The sequence below is a fragment of the Seriola lalandi genome, unplaced genomic scaffold, assembly GCF_002814215.2.
Source record: "Seriola lalandi dorsalis isolate HSWRI2012SDOR001 ecotype SW California unplaced genomic scaffold, Sedor1 jcf7180002054516, whole genome shotgun sequence".
Taxonomy (NCBI): Eukaryota; Metazoa; Chordata; class Actinopteri; order Carangiformes; family Carangidae; genus Seriola; species Seriola lalandi.
The window spans coordinates 242,240-263,973 of record NW_019525069.1 but is presented as its reverse complement, the minus strand read 5'-3'; the positions used below and the strand labels follow the sequence as shown (position 1 = coordinate 263,973).

Here is a 21,734-nt window from a genome sequence, read left to right as displayed (position 1 = left end):
GTCATATTTTGCAGTTGGTGACTTTGGGATCGCTGACCTCCCCGCGGCTCTGGATCTTGTCGAGCATAAACTGTCTGAGTCTGAGCGCAAGAGGAGGCACGCGAAGAAAGACGACTACAACATCGAGGTGCTGCTGGCGGTGGACGACTCTGTGGTGCGCTTCCACGGCAAGGAGCATGTGCAGAATTACGTTCTCACACTCATGAACATAGTAAGTCTGTATGATTTTGGTAGAAAATGCTCATCAGATACTCACCACCTGCTGCCTGTTTCCAACATGAAATATTATCTATCTATTATTTTCAGTATTGATTGATCTGCAGATTATTTGGTCTATGAAATCATACAATTGGTTATAAAATTGTATTCTGTATATCCATAAATACCAATCACAACTTCCTAAAGTCCTAGGTGAGTCCAAAAATCGAAAGATATTTAAATTGCTGTGAGATAATACAAAGAAAGTCACTTTTGCTTGGAAAATGAACTAATTATCATAGAGCTGCAGATTCATTTCCTTGACATTGCAGCTGTATAAATATCCCTGTGGCTGAGTTTGTCGATCTTGTTTTTATTTACCTGTTGAGATATTTTCGCCTCCATGTCCTCCCTGACATCAGACCTTGCCACACTTCTCCCCAGACCCCCGCTTTCTTTAGCTGTTTATGGATTACCACTGAGATGAGGGGGAAAAAAGAAACTCTCAGCTCATTCATTACGGGTTCCACCAGCTCCTACCACCCTAATCTACTTACTGGGCCCAAATCCCCCAAGTCAGATTTTCACAGGGTGCTGGTTTCACTCTGTAACAGTTACCATTTGGACCCTGCATGGTGGTCTGATTAGCTGCACTAGACCAATTAGAAAGTTGACTGGGAGCTGTGCTGGGCAGTCATGGAAACCAGTGCCAGAAGTCCGCTTGCACTGCCAAGCTCTGCTTACATGGAGTGATGTGTTTATTTAATTAGGATATTACATTCACATTCTGTCCCCAAATGTCTTCAGCAGGGAGAAATGTCTGATTTTTAATGACCGTTGCTGATTATATATTATACTATGAAGTGGCTGTGAGAGCACATTCTATAATTGTCAGTCCTCCTAAGTTTTTTAGGCACTTACAAGTGTTTCAGACCAATTGCAGCAAAATAATTTGAGGAAATCCTTAGAGATTAAATTGAATGGGCAAAGAAGTGGAATCAAGTAAAATTATATCCATATAACCTCCTTTATGCTGAGTAAAATATGATGAGAGAAACGTGCAACTCCCAGAAAGAAAGGTGCAGTTTAAACAAACGAGGGTCAAAACTCTTTAGTTCCACCCGTAAGCCACAGGCTTGCTGTGTCTGAAAGAGCTCTGCCCACTCAAATCCCTCTGAATCCCTGCTCCGTGGCTGCAGAATGTGTAGTACCACCTGGAGAAACTCTCCCTGAGGGATTGATTACTGAACATCCTGTCTGCGCGAAGCCAAGGTGACTGCTGAGGTGCCTGCCGCACAATGGCCGTGTTGTTTGAGCGCCGACCAGGTTTTGTCCACATCGATGTGATGCTGTACACAAGCCAGTGACACCTAGCGCCTGTAGCCCACAGCTGCTTCTCTCATTTTTAGCCACAACAGTCCCAATCCAGCTCTCCGTGTGCTCCTCCTGGTTTTGTAATTATCCCTGTATATGTGGGGTTAACCCATCCCTCAGCAGGACTCACCAAAAAGCTTTTCAAAGGTTCAATGCATAAACCTGAGTCCTTTCAGGAAAGAAATTTTTACTTCTGTGTTTACAAAACTTGCCACGCAACTTTTATGATGCTATTTTTTGATGCTTTCCTAATTTGTCCAAAGAGCTTCTCTGTTTCAGTTCCGGCATGTATATAGGTCAGCATGGACCAGTCTAGGAATTTGAGTTCCTAACAAATCTGGGAGAATTTGGGGTCACTCGAGTGCTCTTTACAGCATTTATTGACCTGAAAAGGCTCCTGTGAATGGAATATTTGCTTAAATGCCTTGGGTGTAACCCTGCTTCCCAGAGCAAATTTAAACTTAAGCCAAGATAGCCTTTCTTTAGTGGCAGAGCTTTTGTTCTACATGGTCATAATTTTTCCCCAGAGAAAGGTACCTGACGCACACTTGTGGGTGTTTTTAGCAAAGAAGTAGCACTAGCAGTTATTTTGTTTGCTATAGCTGAACCTTCCGGACATGTCAGTCTCTTATGAGTTTGCATTAGAACGGATACTGAAATTTTGAGGTTTGACAGTATCACTTTTCATATTAAAGGTCCCATATTGTTCTGTAACTTTGTGATGTCACAACTATACAGTCACTGCCCTCAACTATGTCCCCAGCACGTCCCACCTGGACCCACCAGGATTTGATGTTGTTTTTGTGTTTACCCGAAATCTGCTACATTTTTATTTATTCAGTCACTCAGAAAGCAGTCAGCCAATCAGAAGAGAGGCTCCAAAGCTCTGAGGTCTGTATGTTCATATTGGTGTCAGGGTTTTTATTTTCATAAAGCACAGCAATACTTGATCTGTTTGCATATGCTTTCATCATTAGCAGCAGGAGAGATTTAAGCTTTCAGACAGAAATAACATCACAGCTGTTGGGTGGCCCTGCTGCCTCATTAATGAAAACATTGGACTTCACCTCAGGGCTCTTGTGAATTGTCCAGCCACACCAATTAATCGATGACCTTTGGTAGATCAGCGTTGCATGTTATTGACAGGCTGAGAGGTGATCAACGGAAAAGTGATACTAACAACAGTATGATCAGTTTGATTTTACACTAATATTGTGAAGCGTGTAGAATTCATTTATTGTAGACCTTTGCAGCTTGTAATGCGAGCAACCTTTATTTCAATTGTACCTTTGGTATAAGAAATGCTATTAAAGGAACATATTTTGAATTAAAACACCCAATTTGTTACTCAATTTGAGTAACAAATGTGTAAAGATTATTTTTAAATATGGCATTGACTGTTGATATTACGCTGAATGGGAGGCTGTTCGTAATGTTGTAGCTGCCACAGTGAAAGAATGATGTTCCTTTGGTTTTAGCCTGGATCAAATACATATACATAGGTTTTACCTCCAGATTTTGGGCTTTAAAGATCAGAGGTGAGGGAGACAAACGGTAGAAAGGTTGAAGAGTGATGAAAAGCGCCTGAAACATGTGGGTAAAGTTGTGGAGCTGTCATATAACATATTGATTCGTGAGTTTTAGAGGGGCTGGTTTACAGATTTGTTTTTTAGCTTTGGAGAGAGCCATGCTATTTGTTTTCCCTTGTTTGCTGTCTTTGTACTAAGCCAAGCTCACCATATTTTGATATATTATGATACAGACATAAGAGTGGTCTGAACGTCTAACTGTATTCTGTAAATATGCTAATTGATTGGATAATGCCATTCAGTCTTTAAAAGCAGGAAGGCTCTGGTACGTGGATATTGTTAAGACTTTATACATAACACATGGTTGGGTATCCTCAATGTAACAGTGGTGACCATGAGGCAGTGTAGTGAATAGAACTGAACCCTGTGGAATCCCAAACAAAATAAGGAAAGGAAGAAACGGAATTACCAGCTGCCACTTTAAACACCTTGTTGAATAAGAAAACCAATTTAACGTAGTTCCATTTACACCCACCTAGTGCTCTCTTGTCTGACGAGTAAAATGGCATCACCGGGGGCATCGATGGCTACTCTTAAAGCCAGTGATGTTAAAATGATGTGACGATCACAGTCTGCACTCGTAAGGACGTAATTTGTGACAAGCAGCACTGCACTGTTGGTGAAAGCCAGATGGAAATTTGATGGAGAGATGGAAAAAAAAAATGATAAGAGTATCTGTATGGAAGTTTTTTTTGTAATTGCTATATTTATCAGTGCAGTTCAGTCAGTTGTCCTGTCTAATATTAAAGGGTCAGTAATGTGCATGGTTACACCACGGAGGTGTTGAACTGTAAGATCTCTGGAACTTTATTATGATGTAACATTCATGTATTTTATGGCCACCAGTTTAAATTATTTCAACTTCTTTTTTGAGAAATCATGTTTTATCTGTTATTTTGGCATAGCTAGCTGCTCTAAATACTATAATACCCATGAGCCCCGTCTACCATTGTTCTGGAGCAGAAGAGGTGTGAATTAGAGCAGCAGAGAATTCAAAACCCTGAGTTGTTTCAGATGGGAACTAAACACAGTGTCATTGTTGCCTAATTCATCTTAAATTAACCCAGAATTCAAAAGTGAAATAATTTAAGATGCAAATTATATTATCAATTTTTTATAACAGCACAATCTTTAGCTTCAGATGTTAGCTGTACAGCAAAAAGATGCTCTGCGATTGAATCTTGACAATTTCCCCTAAAGTTTTTAACTACTTATCTCCAAAATTCAGATGTTTTGAAATACAGTTTTTATAATGTTTTGTAGTGTGAGAGTTTTATGCTGATGTAAACTTTGGCAGGGACTCAAGTCAGGTAACATTGTCTGTGAAAGAAATGAATGGTACTTTTACTTCTGGAACCAGGCTCTCCTTCCACTCACAGGGATAACTGAGAAAATATATGGAATTTTTGTAATTGTGGTGAACTGACCCTTTAATAGTTAAATAGTTTTAACTTGGTAGGAAGTTGCAGAAGAAAGCTGAGCTGATATGATAAGAGTGTTTAATAAAACCTAAGTAGATGAGGGTAATAAAATGCTGCATAAAAGATGAAGATGACGATAAATAATACCATGATGTGGGATAAAATTATTTTCTTTGATGACGTGCCAAGTTAAATATGAGTTTGTCACACTCACAGCATCAAACCCACATGCCTTAAATTGCCAGCTGTAAAACATATGTTTCCTCTCAGTAACAAGTTCACAAGTCACGTGGAGTTATGTGAGGGTGGTTTGTGAAGCTAAGTGACCATGTTTACCAGTCGAGAGTGGCCCCGGTCTGTTTGTCACGTTGTTAATTGCGATCCATAACCAACACGTCCCAACTGAATGACCTGCTGATTTATGGGGAGAGAAATATTCACCCTTTATTTTCCTCTGAACTTTAATTTTCAACCGCAAAGCGAAGCAGCTGATTGACTTTATGGGGCTGACATGTAGAGACTATTTCATGAAAATAAAACACACTCATGTGGGAATTGGACTTGGGATTTGAATGGGATCCTAGCCTGGCCCTGGGTTAAGCATTTACATACCACAGCATTATTATAAGGCCAAATAGCAGTTGACACATTTCTGGGTCAGGCTTCGTTGCTATTGCATAATAATGTTGGTTTCATTGGATGGTTGCCAATATCTTAAAAACATATTTCATCATGATTCCAAGCTTGTTATAAGAGATGAAAAAAAAAAAAAACCCTCCCCCATGGTTAGGTGGCTGCTCCTGAGGCACTGCACCTCACAAATAAAATCTCTGACTACATGACCAAGAACATCATTTATCTTCTCTTAAAAGTAAAATACTGATCCCCAAACAGCATCGGTGCTCAGTTTGGGGGAAAGCTATATCCACCCATGTCTCTGTTACGTCTCTTATCTTCTCTGTGCCCTTGGCAACCCTTTGGCTGTTGTGGTAAACATGAGCTCACAGTCTGCAGTTTGACAATGTCACTGGACAGATTTGTGGGAAGCAACCTTTTAATTTTTTTGCTTTTCAAACATTTTGAAGCCATTATTCAGTATTCTTCAGTACGTCATTACTAATAAACCGCCATTTATTTCTTGGCACTGTATCCCTTGGAATCTTGTTCGTTAGAAAGTTAGAAATGAACCCAAAGACCCCACACTAAGTTTAGGTTTTTTTAGTTGCAGTACTATATTTTTCTTCCCACAGACTTTGGCTGCAGTTTGTTTGTGTTAATGCTCTGCCTTGAGGATAGCCATTGTGCTTGATTGTGTTACTGGCCTGTACGTGCTCTGCAAGCTCAATACTGTGAGACGTTTTCAGTCACCTTCATTAAATGTACTGTGGTCCTTTCATCTCTCAGATCAGTGACAGATACTGTTCATTTCCTTTCAGGTTGATGAAATCTACCATGATGAATCTTTGGGCACCAACATCAACATTGTCCTTGTCCGCATGATCATGGTCGGGTACCGCCAGGTGAGCTATGTCACACATTGTTATTTTCTATATGTGAAAATACAATTTCAAACATTCTTCAAGCTAAAGACATTTGGTGCAGGACTGGGTTTGAAACCAGACATAATTCCATATGTTGCATGCCACTGTCGATTCAGTGATCTCAACAATGATTGAAACCTATACAATATTACGCTGCTGTTACTGCCGTCCACCACTGAATAGAAAGATAATAGAACATCACACACTACATCAACCAATGAAAAAGATGTCAGTATACTGAATCAGGGCCTGAAGAAGGATACAATAACCCTCCACCCCTTCAAAATAAAAGGTTTAATGTTGACAGGAACAACTAACTAACCATTTATGACAAAATTAAAAATGACTCAAATAAAAAATAATACTACAACCAACAATACATAATTGAAATAAATACTACTGTTTTGATACAGTGTAATTCATATGAACAGTACAAAACTCTTTTTAACACAAGTTATGGTGTGATGTGATGATGAAATGTGTTAATTAGTGACCCTTAAAGGTGCTGATAGGGGGATGTTGTTAACAAGCTAGCTGTTACCCCCCTGGTTTCAGTCTTTACGCTAAGATAAGCTAACCAGCTGCTGGCTGTAGCTTCATTGGTATCAACAGCGGTGTCAATCTTCTCATCTAATCTCGTCTTTTTGGCCAAAATGTCCAACTATTCCTCTAAGACTGTTTCACATAGTGTGCTTACATGTAACTGGGTTACAGTTGGTTTTCTGCAGTAATTTGATTTTTCTAATGTCATATATATGAGAAACCAAGCGTCAGATAACAGGGTAGGAGATTAGAGAAACCTGAGCTACTTTTTTCCTGTAGAAAGACAATTTCTTGTCCATGTATATATGTATGTGGTTTTTTAATCTGCCTTTTATATGAGAGCATGTGAATGACAAAGATTTAAGACGGAGGGGCAGTGTCACTGTGGAAGGAGGGCAGCAGAATCAAAAGAAAAGATCATTACATGTTGCGATACATGGACCTAATTATTCAGAATGGCCTTCTGTCTTGTGTGCATGATAATGCACTGAATGATTTGATGACCACTACAAAACCCAGGAGCTAACTTACCAAAAACATGATTTGTTATATATCTGAAATATGTTGGGTGTATCTGTGGTTAAACTAAGACATAAAAATAAAAAGAGAGAGCTCACATTTTTAATGTATTCATGGGGCCCTCTGGTTGGTAACGCGCCTTAGCAGCGTATGCTTTGATTACGCCTTGAGCTAGAATCTGTTCTGCACTCGCTGTTTGATTGACAGGTGCAATTTTGGAAGCGCCACTGTAAGAAAATCAACAACACCGAAGATGATGCAAAAAAAAAAAAAAAATCCCAACATATTTAATCACAGTGCCAAAGACCTCTCAGGTGAACTTTAGGTGAGAAGCTGAGAGGTGCATAATACATAATACTGATAACGCTCATTGCTGCATACATACTGTACGTTAGCTCAGTCAGCAGGGACTGATACTCTGCTTATGAAATAGACAAATGAAATGTAATACAGAGCACAAACATACTGAAAAAGTCCCATCCAACTTTTATTACCATTTTATCACCTCAATGCTTGTCATTTCTAATTGTTTGCTGGTGATCATAGTAAAAAACATGCCCAGTATTTGCATTTTATTGTACCGTATGTATATACGAATTTGCTTTTTCCCTTCCAACATTGCTGCAAAAGTTACTAACCATTCTATACACGGCGACAGACACCACATTATTTGCTGTACTCATGTGTCCATCTTTCCTCAAGTGACTTTTGATCCACATAACTGACTGATGCTGCCCAGAGAGACTTTGCATTTGGCCCGTCCTGTCTGGTTGCCAAAGCAGAGAGCTTCTGTTTACACAGCACCAATTAGATGAGCTCAAACATGTTGAGTGTGTCACCAGCCCTGCTTGCAGCACACACTGAGAGAAGACAGCTTTCTTTTTGTCCTGGCCTCATCTGCGTATGAGCAGTGTTGTTGTTGTCAGTCACCGCTCTATTTCATCCTCGACTGAGTTTTATTGTCCAGTTGGATGTGACAGAACAGAAGAATAATTCCATTTCCACTTTTTATTTGTTCTGCTGTTTCTAGCAGAACAGTTTCCACTTGGAAATCATCTGTCTGCAATCGTTGTTCGGCTGTGACACCCCGTGCCAGCTTGAGAAAGAACACACACACGTGGCAGGTTTTTATGTTCAAAATGCAAATCGGGTACTTTTGGGAACACGTCGAGCAGAAGAGAAACAAGGTCTGCTCACTGTGCCATTTTTGGAATTGAGGTTATACACACACACATATCTGAAAGAAGTGCCATTCAAATTGAAATGAGGACTTCATTTCACTTGTAATGGTGGTGCCAATCAGCCTGCCTCTCATCACAAAACCACTGGGCAGTTCAAAGAAAGGGGAATTTTAAACCCTTTTGATGTACAAACCATTAATTTATCTATAATTACTGGAAATAATCCAGTAATACCCAAGCAACATAGATGTGATGATGAGTAATCAAGCGGTACAATGACAATTATTCTAAGATTTTATTGAGCTACCACATGTTTTTGAAAAGGCACAGGAGCTATGTTCAATACAAATGAGAGCTTTCACACTTTCTACATTACAAATTTCTTATTTTAATTAAATTTCTAAGCTTTCAGTAAAACTATTAGATAATAATCTATTCTCAGTCTGTTGTCTTCGTCACAGTCATGAGCATAAAAAGGAATAAGGGAGGAAAAGATTTGATGAATTCAGTATGGTTTTCAGCTGTACTGCTCCAGTATGTCAGACAGTTGGTATGATTTCAATGTAAAAGTGAATATGAGAGTCCATGCACACCTATAGTGATGGTGTAATGGTGAGAGGTCGCGCTCTTTCACCTTACCAAGAGTGTTGCCCCAACTATTCACAGTTGGAGTGATAAAACATTCTCCCCGCTTCTTGTTTTTCTGCAGTCCATAAGCCTGATCGAGCGTGGCAACCCATCCCGCAGCCTGGAGCAGGTGTGTCGATGGGCCAACACGCAGCAGCGCCGAGACCCAGAACATGCAGAGTACCACGACCACGCCATCTTCCTCACAAGGCAAGATTTTGGTCCCGCAGGTATGCAAGGTACTGTATTTTTCTCGATCGAGGCCTGTGCAGACTGAGTGCTGATATCTGCTTCCCATTCACAAAGGGGTTGGCTTCAAGTCTTGCCCAGGTAAGGTCAATGGAAACTTAAAAGTGGAGGCTGCACCTGCAGGTCACGAACCCAATTCTGCCAACGGTGATCTCACAGGAACATAATTACAGAGTAGCCCTCCACAACCTTGCTGACTTGACATTGATGCCACCCTGGATATGAAAAATTGAGATTGATATTGCTTGAAGAAGGTTTTTGGCATGTAGAGAAAAAACAGAAATGTTTGTTAGATTGTCATTTACATGAACTAACTGTTGTTTTTTAGTTCGGTATGAACTTTTTCTTCACTCATGAACAATCAGTAGATATTTCTCAATCCTAATAATACATGTATGCAATCAGTAGGAGAGATTTTGTACCATACATGTTGTTCTGTCAGTTTAGCATTTGTCTCATGCTGTATTTCTTCTTTTCAGCCCTTCAAAACAAAATTTGAAGTGAGCAGCCAAACCGCCAGAGAAACTGGGTCCAGAATGAACAAACATCCTCTGTGCTCAAGCTCAGTCTCATAGCATTGACCTGTGTATATTTTTAACTTTTAAAGCACATGTGTCATGTTTAGAGGACGGACCCGAGGCTACCTGGTTTGCTTGTCACACCTTTGGATGTTGCCATAGCTGCACTCGTGTTGTGTTCATAACAAGCCCAGTTTCTATGGCACCTTGCACTGTGCTGGGCTGGACTCTATGCTGTGTCTCAGGGTCAAGAGCAGACATCGCACTCTTTTGTCAAAGTTTAGCTGTGAGATGGTAGATTCTATATCCAAATACAGATATTGTGCTGTGGGATATATAGAATAAAATCTGTGCAGTTTATGGTGCAGTTGGAAAACGTTCTGAATCTCTTGAGGTGATAATGAGGTCGCCATGTTTACAAATGCACTGTAATCAAATCATATGATTGATTTTAAGTGTTTTTGATCCTTGTCACTGATTTATGTCCTGTGCAGTATGTTCAGTGTTAAACAGAGACCACCTCTCTCCTCACTCATGACATCAGCAATAGAGAAATACTTTTTTGAACCCAGCTGCTGCTGCTGAACCTTTTTCGCTTCAATGTGTAAAGCTCCCAGTGGCCTCTTCATGAGAATGTAATCTGCATTCTCCTGAAGTCCTTTTATCTGCCTCTAAGATAAAGGGTCCTGCTCTACAACTGCTTCCATGTTTCACTGTTTCCCTCGCAGCACTAAATACGCCCATCAGCTGCAGAACCATCAACCATGTGGATCAAAAAGTGACCTTCATAAAGTCATATCACACACTGCTACGACTGAAATAACATGCTGCAGACATTTCTCTTTTCAGCGCCACCAAAATAACCTGATACATACATGCTTTTCAAGTGTCTTTATCACCGGCTGTCTGTCTGCTGCATTTTTCTGCTTTTTACCTGCATGCCAAAAAAAGGTCTTCTGATCAGGTCAGGAAGCATGAAAATTCTCTCAAAGCCCGCCAAAAGAAGGCCGGAACGAGCGTGCTTCTGAACCAAACCGAACGCGCTAAGCTGAATCACTGCACACCTCTTGATCGAGTTATGTTCAATGTTTGTGCTTTGCTTTAAAAGTGTTGTTGTCCTGGGGAAACTGTGTGAAATGTTGTTACGCTGGGCGGATGTCTACTGGTTAATGAGGACAGGCTTCCGAGCTTTCTGTTTACTTTGGGACTTTCTTTATCTATAGAGAGATGTGCAAGACACGAGCTGTCACAAGGGAGCTCCAGGCTTCTTCACACCCCCCTCCATTTATTAAAACTCTATTGTCTGCTTTTCATTAACTTTAAGCAAAGTGCTTTTAAGGTGTTTTAATGCAGACAAAAGGCTATTTGAACTTGCAAGTCCTTGGCACAGCCTGGAGATGTCCTTTATAATCACTGAATGGTGTCTGGCTCTGAATGCAGACTTATTTCAAACATCAATGACACTTCATTACCCTTAATTCAACATGTTTATGTGTTAAATCATGCATTGATACTTTCACTTAGTGAAAGCATTGCCCTCTCCTTGAGGGTTTGTTTTTAAGATTTTGAGTATTAAGGTCCTAAAAGCAACCTAGTGTATCAGATCAAAAACAATTCATACATAGAGATATGTCAGTTTATCATTGACGGAGACTAAGTAGCAGTATTATCTGAACTCCAGAGTCAGTGTAACAGGCTGTCATGCGCCAAGAAAAGACTGAGACCTTCACAATGACTGCAATGACGTCATATATAGCTCTCTAAGTTCAATAATTTCACATCGAGAGATAATTTTCCACCCCGATCATCAGCACTGCATGAGAATGTCACGACCTTCATCCTGGTACTTCATTATTGGGGCTGTGTGGTCTTTTCTGTTGCCCAGGTTATGCTCCAGTGACGGGGATGTGCCACCCATTGAGAAGCTGCACTCTGAACCATGAGGATGGCTTCTCCTCTGCCTTTGTGGTTGCTCATGAAACCGGCCATGTGTGAGTAATGGCGTGATGATGAAAGGACCAGTGGAGTCTCTTAGGATCTTACCTGCATCCAATTAAGCTGATAGTTTTGCATGGTAACTGTGGTCTGTAATCAAAGCCAGAGTCCTTTAGCGTGGCTCTGTTTTCTCAACAAAACAAAGCATCAGGTTGCCTCAGCATGGGCATGCAGGTACTCAGCCAGACAACATGAGCTTATTCAGCTTTGTTGTTGTAAAAACAGCAGACTAAGTGCATGTATAAATATCACATATGAAAATGTGTATGCAGGCATGTACATAAACAGGCATGAATTAGCATATATTTGTCACGTATATGCATATACGCTCAGTGTCCACTTTATAAGTTACACCTGTACAGTTAAATGCAATCCAATATAGCTGCTCTACCATTATATACATCTACTTTTACAATGCCTATAATGTTTAGTTTTTGTTGACAGTGTCATAGTGTTATTAATTATAGGTCTTAGCACTGAGGTCATTGCTAGTGGCTGAAGTGTTCTGGACTGCATAATATTGAGAGCTATTTCTAATATCTTGTTCCTCTCATGAACAAATAATTAGAGACACTCTTCAATATAATGTAGTCCACCTTTAACTATGAATACAGCAAGTGCTTATTGGGGTTGGGGAATCAAACCTCTATACATTTTGAATATCCACTGGAATAAGTCAGTAGCATCAAGTATCAAAACTGTCAATTTCCGAAAGGTGGCTTTGAATGCTTGGACGTATTCTTATGGTAGTTTCATATTTACTGTACATAAATGAAAATGGTATTGGTTCGCTCACCTCAATTCACGGCTAGAAAGCGAATAAATATACAGTACCTGTCATAAGTTTAGACACAATTTCCCATTCAAACTTTTGGTACTGTATTTCCCAATATTAAACCTATTCCTGTAAGTCTTAGAGAAAGTAGTTTGTAACCAACTTCTTCAGGTCTTGGTCAACAATGATCTTTTTGATATAGTATATAGTATATAAAGTTCCAGTCTGTTTTTTTGGACCGAGGCACACCACTGAACTGCTCTACTCAGGGTGTCTCCTCATCTGCTCCATTGACTTATGGTGTTCCTCAGGGTTCAATCCTTGGTCCTATTATTTTGTCCCTCTATATTCTTTCCCTTCGCTCCTTAATTAGTCGTTTTTATAGGTTTATGTGGACAATACACAGCTGTACTTCTCATTCACCTATCAGCTATCAAAAGTGGATGTCAATCAACTTCCTCCTGACAAAACAGAAGTCCTCATTATAGGCCCTGAGAGTAGCTCTGATAAATACAGCAGTATGTTGGTCCATTAGCAGCAAATATTAAGCATTAAGCAAAAAAGTCATTTTTGACCAACACATTAAGTTTATGTTGCACGTGAAATAAGTGCAAAGTATCTATCTAGTAATCTGTACTATCCTTTCAAGATCTGGAGAAAAAAATCATTTATGTTTTTATTTCCTAACGTCTTGGCCTCTCTACATTGACTGCCCATTTACTTCAGAGTTGATTTCAAAATTCTCTTCATAACATGGGCTGGCCACACCTTACATAGCTGAATTGTTGTGTTCCCTGGCCACAATGAGATCACTGAGTTCTCTCAGGTCTTCTAACCCAGGGCCCTTTGGCTTTCCCGAAATCTAGGCTAAAAGGCAAGTGACAACAGTTGTAGCTTCCACCCTCCAGAACTGTCTTCGCAAAGTCAGTGGATATCTTTAAGAAACTGTTAAAAACTCACTTGTGGTGTTCTATATTTTTATTTTCTGTTTGAAACAACTACTCAAATTCTTTTCTCTAAGTAAAGCCCATGAGGAAATGTTTTAGTTCCACCTTTGTCCAGCTCTGTGGTTGATTATTTAAGTGTAGTGTAATAACGGGCTGCGTTCCCTCTGTCCAGGAGCTTGTGGAGCTGCAGTCTGACTCATTACCAGCTTCTTCCTGCAGTTGTAAACCAGAGTTATCATGTGTAACTACTGCTTTTCACTTCAACTTCACTTATTCTTCTCTAATGGGGCTTACAAAGTAACTTCTGTGAACTCTGCCTCTCGCTCTGGCACAAATATCGAAAATGGCCAGACAGACCTGATTGACCATCACATCATACAAAAGAAGTGAAGAACAGGTCACTCACCTCTTCATCCTGCTACCAGTGAAAAAAGTGAGCAGTTACCATGCTATTCCTGTTGATGCTCAGAGACCTGGTCAACAAGCATGACTAACTCAGTGATTGAATTTAATTCAACTGGATGACATCAACACTCTAATGGTGTTTGTTCACCAAGTACATCTGAGTGCTTTTCAAAATATTTTCAACCCTCAGACTGACTGGCTGAGACACACAGTTGAAATGCACAAATAAATCTCTGTCAAAACAGCCTTGAAAGAAAACACCTGGAACTTCTGTACCATCTGATAGAAATGATGGCTGACAAAAGTCCAGGAGGTCAAGAATTTCTTTATCAAGGTTAAAGGGAAGCCACAATTGGAACATGTCTGAATAAAAGTTGGATTGTAAAAATATAATAATCCGCATTTTAGTGGATGATCAACCTTTTTCTTTGCATCTTTCTCTCCTTAGAAGCGTATCCTTGCAACAAACTGTGGTGAACAGTAAGAAACAGAACAACTTGTTGATTGGAACTGGGAACAAAACTCAGGGTTAAAATCAGTGTAAAAGTGATCTACTCTGATCTTCTCTGTCACCACAGCCTAATTTATCAGAATATGAAAACAGAGTGAAAATAAAGAACAAGAAATAATGGACATTGTGTTACTTGCAGAAACTATGAATCGAAGCAATGCTAAAATCAGTACTTTATTAGAAATACTATACACAAAATATCTGATTGATATGATGAGGAGTCACATTGCTAAATTAAATCTTATTCTTCAGTAAGGGGAAAGATGTGCACACCCAGTACTTTTGCTGAACGTCTGAATTTGTCTGAATGCACTTCATTGAAATTCTGTTTGAAAGGAAAATGTCTTATCTCTTTCGCTTATTCATCCTCAACCTCAGACCCTTTGTCCAGGCGGTCATTTAAGAAAAATGCAGGATGTTTGAATGCTGTGTTGTACAATCAGATGAACACGCTCTTACCTTTCTACCTCCTCCATCAAATTATTGCAGGTGTGTGATGTGTCTTGCAAATATGTAACCTCAACCTAACCTAAAAGCTAATAATGGAATTATTCTCAGTAAGGGAAGGACGTTCTGAAGGGCAATGCACCTTTGGAAACCCCTGTGGAAAAATTATACTTTTTATTTTTTATTTGATTTCAGAAACAGCCAGATCTGAGCATCTGTCCTTCCATATTAACCAATTTAATTTCAAATGTCTCCCTGTCATATGAGGCATGAATTTCACTTCACAGATCAATTCATCACACAAACTCTAAGCCTTTTCTAAGGTATGTTTGGTCTTCTTTTGGTATGTAAGGTCTGTTCTCGGTTACAGTTGTGGCTGGTGGAAAATTGTAGAGTCCTGAGTTGAAACCAGACCTGACCAGCTGTCTGTCTCCTCATGTCTACGTAGGTTTCCTCTGTGTGCACTGGCTTCCTCAGTCCAAACACATGCAGTAGGTTAGGTGAAATGAACACTATTAATTCCCAGTAGGTGTGAATACTAAAATGAATGTTTATATATAAAATGTTTTTGTCTCAGTGCATCCATCATTAATGACGTCGTCACAAAAAAATACAATAGAATATAAAAGAATAAGCATTCAATACCAACTTTAGGTAGTTGATGGACACACTTCGATCAGTGCTCAAAAGGCCTTGAGAGCCTTTTTGTTTTTTTGGTAGTTGTTTGCTGTGACTTTGCTGGTCATCATTTGCCTATACTGCATGCACCTCCTGTTCAGTAAACCTGTTTTTTTTTGTTTTTGTTTGTTTTAACCAAAAGGCTAGGTATGGAGCATGATGGCCAGGGAAACCGCTGTGCTGATGAGACAAGTATGGGGAGCATCATGGCGCCACTTGTCCAAGCAGCTTTCCACCGCTATCACTGGTCACGTTGCAGCAAGCAGGAGCTCAATCGATACATCCAGTACATTCTGCTTCTACGATTCCCTAATTTCTCATCTTCTCTTGACCCCTTACGGGTGTAATGCTGCACATCTTATGTGTAAAGTAGCTCAATATGTTATTGATTTTTTTTTTTTTAGAACTTCTTCTTATTTCGTCCTAATATCCCACATTATGGCACATTCTATTATTCTCATCTTTTCCTCAGCTCCTATGACTGCCTGCTGGATGATCCCTTTGAACACAAGTGGCCCAAGCTTCCCGAGCTCCCTGGAATAAATTATTCAATGGATGAGCAGTGCCGCTTTGACTTTGGTGTTGGCTATAAAATGTGCACTGCTGTAAGTCTCTTTCTCCTCTTTAATCGCCAAAATATTGATTTGAGTCCCTTGCAAGTCAGCAGGAATCCTGAAGCCCCTGTGCATAAATTAACATTCAATACATGACACGGCATTACAAGAGATAAAAAGTAATATGAAAATACAGTATAAACACAGAATATATAAAGTCTTTACATGTGGGATTTTGTCAAGGCTCAAGGGAGACATGCTACTATAGGAAGTCAAGAATCCAAAGGGAACTTAAAAAAAAGCATACACCTCTTCTCAGGTTTAGCTCAGCGTGAGGGTGGATTCTCCTCCGGCAGCATGACAAAGCTGAATAAATGAGTTTGTTTCCAACAAGAATAACTCAAGATCAAATTTGCTGTTTCCTTGTTTAGTTTCGAACCTATGATCCTTGCAAGCAGCTGTGGTGCAGTCACCCTGACAACCAGTACTTTTGTAAAACTAAAAAAGGACCTCCAGTGGATGGAACTGAATGTGCACCAGGAAAGGTGGGAAACGTCTCTGAATCTGCTTTGAATTATAAGTTTTATTGTAGAATGATTGCAAAGTGGAGCTTTCTTAAGATAGGAAGTAGAGAGAAAATGATTTCTGATAGGGCTTTTCTTTTCTCCTGTCTTTGTTGTGTTTTTTTTTTTTTTTTTTACAGTGGTGTTTCAAGGGACATTGCATCTGGAGATCCAGCCAGCAGCCTCAGGGCCACGATGGAAGTTGGGGCTCCTGGTCAAAGTTTGGCTCTTGCTCCAGAACTTGCGGAGGTGGCATTCGCTCCCGCAGCAGACAGTGCAACAACCCTCCGTGAGTACTGATTCTGGGTGGCATTAGGAGCGCACACTGAAACAAAATCCACTACCTATTCAGTAGCCAAATAGTTTTTATGATCTGTGAGCTCATCCAACGAATGACGACATACTGTAAAAGCGTGACTGCAGAGCTGGATAGCACAACCAGTTTCTGATCCAGCATGGGCTCACTTGAAAGTGTTCAAGAGTGTGAGCTCTGCCATTTGGTTTCTTTTTTTATACTTTAATACTTTAATGACATGACATTTTCACTTAACATTTTCCATTTTTTTTTTAGTTCTTCCCCCGAGTACGTAATGAAACATTTATCTTAATTCAAAACCTTTCCAGAGTTGTGGTATTTGGAAAGTAAATGGGAACAAAATTATAACGCCACACAGGAAGTTGTGTGTTATTTACAATTAGTAATAATTTAATATAAAAATAGTTCATTTGTATAGCAAATCATTTGTGAAGAGAAATGACAAAATGCAACCAAAAAGGAAGTTGTTACCATTCAGCATGGGTTTCTTAATTCCGCTGAAGCACAATGGTCTCTCACAGTGCAATACACAAAGGGAGTGGATTAGTTGCTCATGGCTAGAAGAAAATAACACCCTCAAAAAGCTTAGAAAACAAAACAGAAGTATTAAATTTGCAGAAAAATATTTAGTGTTCTTTTTATGCAGGCGTATTGGCAGGGAAATTCGGATTTCTTGTATACTTTCTACGAGAGTAGTATTATTATATAGGACATACTGTATATATTAGAATGTAGTATGTGTCCAGCCTTTATCACAGACGTATTATTGACATGTGGCTGTAGGAAAACACAGGTGCACATAATAAAATCACTGTTGGCTGAGTTCCATGTAGCCCTTTCCGTTTCAGACTCCTTGCATTGCTGGCTCGCTTCCACAACTGGCCTGTGTTACTGTGACACTTCAATACAACAGAGCCATTGTTTGGTGCTGCGTAGTAACACCTGTGACATGTCAAAATCTCTGCTTTGTGTACTTAATTAACTTTCACCTTCAAAATCAGCATCCCAAACCAGACCTTCAAAATATAAGGGAGGAGGAGAGACACAGTTGGGTTATTAAAACTTACATTGGCACTGAAATGGCAGCGTTTTTATGTTTTTTGTAAAAACTTGAATACAATATCAATTACTTTATTAATTAATTAAATTAAATTACTTTAATTTCAGTTCTATTTCACTATAACAACGCATATTGTCTTTATCCAGTTTATCTTCTTTATAAATTTGGGCTTTTGGAGTCTGGGTACATTAGCTCTATCTCATAAAGTTTCCATACTCTTTCAGTGCCTGTGTTGGAAGGACAGCCTGTGAAACTTTTAGAATACCATGATGGAAAATGTTTTTTAAGGCATCATCTTGTGTTTGTCCTTGATCAGACCTGCCTACGGTGGTCGAGATTGCCCCGGCTCAGCTTTTGACTACCAGATGTGTAACACCGAGGAGTGTGCTGGCCCTTACGAGGACTTCCGTGCTCAGCAATGTATCCAGAGGAGCAACAAATACCACAAAAACATAAAGCACACCTGGCTGCCATATGAGCACCCAGATGGTAAGTCTATGAAGTGTAAAGCAAAGTTGGCTCCCTCTTTCAGAGGTGAGTTTAAAAGTTTCTCGCAAAGTGAACAGATGATATTTGCAGGAGCAACTGCTTGCACGCACATTCAGACTGAGGAGGGTGTTTTCTGTCCACTGTGTCCCGTCACGTGTGCTGATGTTTTTTTTATCAGATTCGGAAAATATTTGGATGAACCCAGGTGTGTGTTTTTTGTGTTTTCAGAGGGTCGTAAGTGTGAACTGAGCTGTAAGTCAAAGGAAACAGGAGAGGTGGTGTTCATGAACCAGGTGATGCATGATGGGACCCGCTGCAGCTATGAAGACCCCTTCAGCGTGTGCGCTCGGGGAGAGTGTCTGGTAAGTTTTTACTAAAACTGTGTGCACCCACAACACAAATCTTGGCATCTTTAAGACAAACAAAACACTATGTTTAATCCAGAACCTATGAATAAGCAAATATTTTTCATTTAAAAAACTGAACACGTCTTAAACTCAGATTTAAGGTTCAGCACATAGAAACTGTCGTCCTTCAGCAGATGAATGTTAAAGCAGCTTTTTACTGTTAAACTCGCATCATTCTGTAACAATGCAACAAGTAAAGTAACATTAAACAAAACACACTGGTTGACTGGAGGAGGACTTTAAATGTCACATTTTATTCTAAGTGACAAAATAATAATTTATTTTAATAATTTAATTATCACCTCAGTGTACAGGTGGACATTTTGCAAATGGCATTTACATGGTAAAAACACATCAAAATATAATTTCAGCTTTTGATAACACAAATCTCATTGTTACATTTTTTTAACATTTAAATACTGCATTTAAACTACAAAATAAATCTGTTTCATTAAACAGACAGTGGTGCCTGTCTATGCCAGTGTTATGCCAAAGACAACATCTTTTAATTTATTTAGTTTACCATTTAGTTTAGCTTTAGTTTATGAGATTTAGAGAATATTATATTATATATTATATAATATTATTATAAACTAATAATAAATAGCACTTCACAAAAAGCTTAGAGAGGAAATGCTATTTTACCATAGTGCCTTAACCTTAACTAGAGTGCACTTTGATGATGAAAATAGTGGCCTAGAAAGAGTTACACATATATTTGATTACTAAACTATAAATAACTGTGAAGGAAACACTACACACACAGAGACATTATTTTGTCTCAATATTCACCTTGGGCATAAAGTTGTGACTTTCACTGCTGTAGTGCAGTCACTCAGTGTTTTGGCGGCACTGTTATATCTGCCTGTGTTTCCAGTATGCATCATCCTACACGAGGCTCCGAACCAGATGTGTGCTGCGATTTCCCATGGCATCATTGTCCCAGCAGAGTAATCTCAGTCTGTATAAAAGCCAGAGGCAGTGTTGCCCTGATTTGATTGACTGTCTCCCTCTCCCTCCCTCACAGCATGTTGGCTGCGACAAGGAGGTCGGCTCCTACAAACAAGAGGACAAATGTGGAGTGTGTGAGGGGGACAACTCGCATTGTCGCACCGTGAAGCTGACACTCACCAAGACGCCCAAAAAGAACGGTAATTATGTACTATGTGGAGATAAATCAGCCGCTCTGCTTCAAAGGAGTCATTATATTACACGGCTGTCATCATTTAAGCTCAAAGCCACTCATCCAGAGGCCTTAAATACATCTCCTAAGTCTTCTAAGATTGACCACTGTCTATCTTCCACACTGTCATCAAACAAAGGACTACACTTTCTGTCTCAGTGTTTTGAATCAGAAATAATTGGCTGCTATTACACCCCAGAGTAAGTACCCGCTGTTTCAGCCTCCCAACTGTATCATGCTCTGTCTCTTTGCCTTGTTAGGAATGCTGAAAATGTTCGACATCCCAATAGGAGCCCGCCACATTGTTATAGAAGAGAACGAGACCTCTCCTCATATAATTGGTGAGTGTGTCTCACATCCTTCTCCAGCCGTGGAAACACAAACTGTTGGTACTAAGAAAAAGAATTGGTTTGCAAGATTTTCACAATTTTTTCACAGTTTTGTTTTCAAAATGTTACACATTTCTTGTCTGTGAATGTGTGTGAGCTTGTATATCTACCCAACAGTGGACTTTCTAATTGTCACACTCACTAACAGTGGACTGCTGAGCCAACAGGGGACTCACAGTTTTTCACCACATAACACCCCACATCTGTCTCTCTCTCTCTCTCACTCAAAAGCTCCAAAAGAAAGGGTAAAACAGTGCTTAACTAAATAGCTTGGCATGTTCGGGGACTGCTTGGAGGTTCTGAGTTTCGGTTTGATGAGGCTCAGTGAAGTCCAAAGTGAAGACTCAAAGGCTCTAATAAATGCAGCAATCATGAGTCTGGCCCATTGGCCCAGGCTGCTAAAGGATTGTTTCGAAGTTTTGAGTTTGTGGGTTCAGTCCTCAGTTAAATTAGTGGATTTTTGTTGTCTGACTTCCAAAGAACCGGCTCAAGGAGTCGGAGGACTATTGTGAAGTTTTGAGGTCAAGGGCTTGATCATTGTGATGCTCACTATGATCAAACCATTGAAGTAAATGTCAATAACAAATACTGGTCAAGTGTCTTTTTACAACTGGCTCAGAGTGTTTGGAATTTTTGTGGATGTGGGTTTGAGCCTCCAATAATTCCAACACCCCAAAGATTCAAACGCTCTACGAAATACAGTTCAGAAGTGCCTGACCAAATGTCTGAGGGTGTCTGACGATTGCTTTAAAGATTTCTGAGATTGTGGGTTCAAGTGTCTCAGACCAAATAACTCAGTGTGTTAGAGGACTGCTTCAAAGCTGTGAGAATACCGACCCCTCTCCACCACCCTACAGAAAGATAGAAGCAGTGGATTGAAATGTGGAGCTGTGACAAAGTTTTTCAAAAATTTAAAAGATTTTTGCAACTATAATAAAACACTAGTACTGAAGTAGCCACTACTATATTAGCTTACTACATTAATAACCTCTAGGTACCCTCTTTGTTAGGTTGACATGTTGGGTTGCAAGTCACCTCTTGACAGTTTTTAAAAGAAAAGTACAAAAGCAGTTTTGCAGCTATGTTGTGAAAGAAGACCTGAAATAAAAGTGTTGTATTTCTGTTATGTTTTCTTGAAATTACTAGAAATAGTGGTCCATACTTGGTGGGTGGAGTGTGATAGTCCACTGTTGGTAAGGTAGGAATGTGTGTGTGTGTGTGTGTGTGTGTGTGTGTGTGTGTGTGGGTGTGTGGG

General features: G+C 39.7%; 1 protein-coding gene across 2 annotated transcripts in view; it reads left to right on the top strand.

The window, feature by feature from the left end:
* adamts14 (ADAM metallopeptidase with thrombospondin type 1 motif, 14) overlaps window positions 1-21,734 on the top strand; it is a 51,794-nt gene that overhangs the window by 18,884 nt on the left and 11,176 nt on the right. Inside the window, exons 4-15 of one of the 2 annotated variants that reach the window (XM_023413387.2) lie at window positions 15-211; window positions 6,019-6,102; window positions 9,076-9,223; window positions 11,646-11,751; window positions 15,661-15,804; window positions 15,991-16,123; window positions 16,504-16,617; window positions 16,776-16,924; window positions 18,328-18,500; window positions 18,729-18,862; window positions 19,935-20,058; window positions 20,351-20,431. In XM_023413387.2, the coding sequence (XP_023269155.1) occupies window positions 15-211; window positions 6,019-6,102; window positions 9,076-9,223; window positions 11,646-11,751; window positions 15,661-15,804; window positions 15,991-16,123; window positions 16,504-16,617; window positions 16,776-16,924; window positions 18,328-18,500; window positions 18,729-18,862; window positions 19,935-20,058; window positions 20,351-20,431 (1,587 nt within the window). Of the gene's footprint in view, window positions 1-14; window positions 212-6,018; window positions 6,103-9,075; window positions 9,233-11,645; window positions 11,752-15,660; window positions 15,805-15,990; window positions 16,124-16,503; window positions 16,618-16,775; window positions 16,925-18,327; window positions 18,501-18,728; window positions 18,863-19,934; window positions 20,059-20,350; window positions 20,432-21,734 lie in introns of both variants that reach the window. The other variant, XM_023413385.2, reaches the window with a different exon arrangement.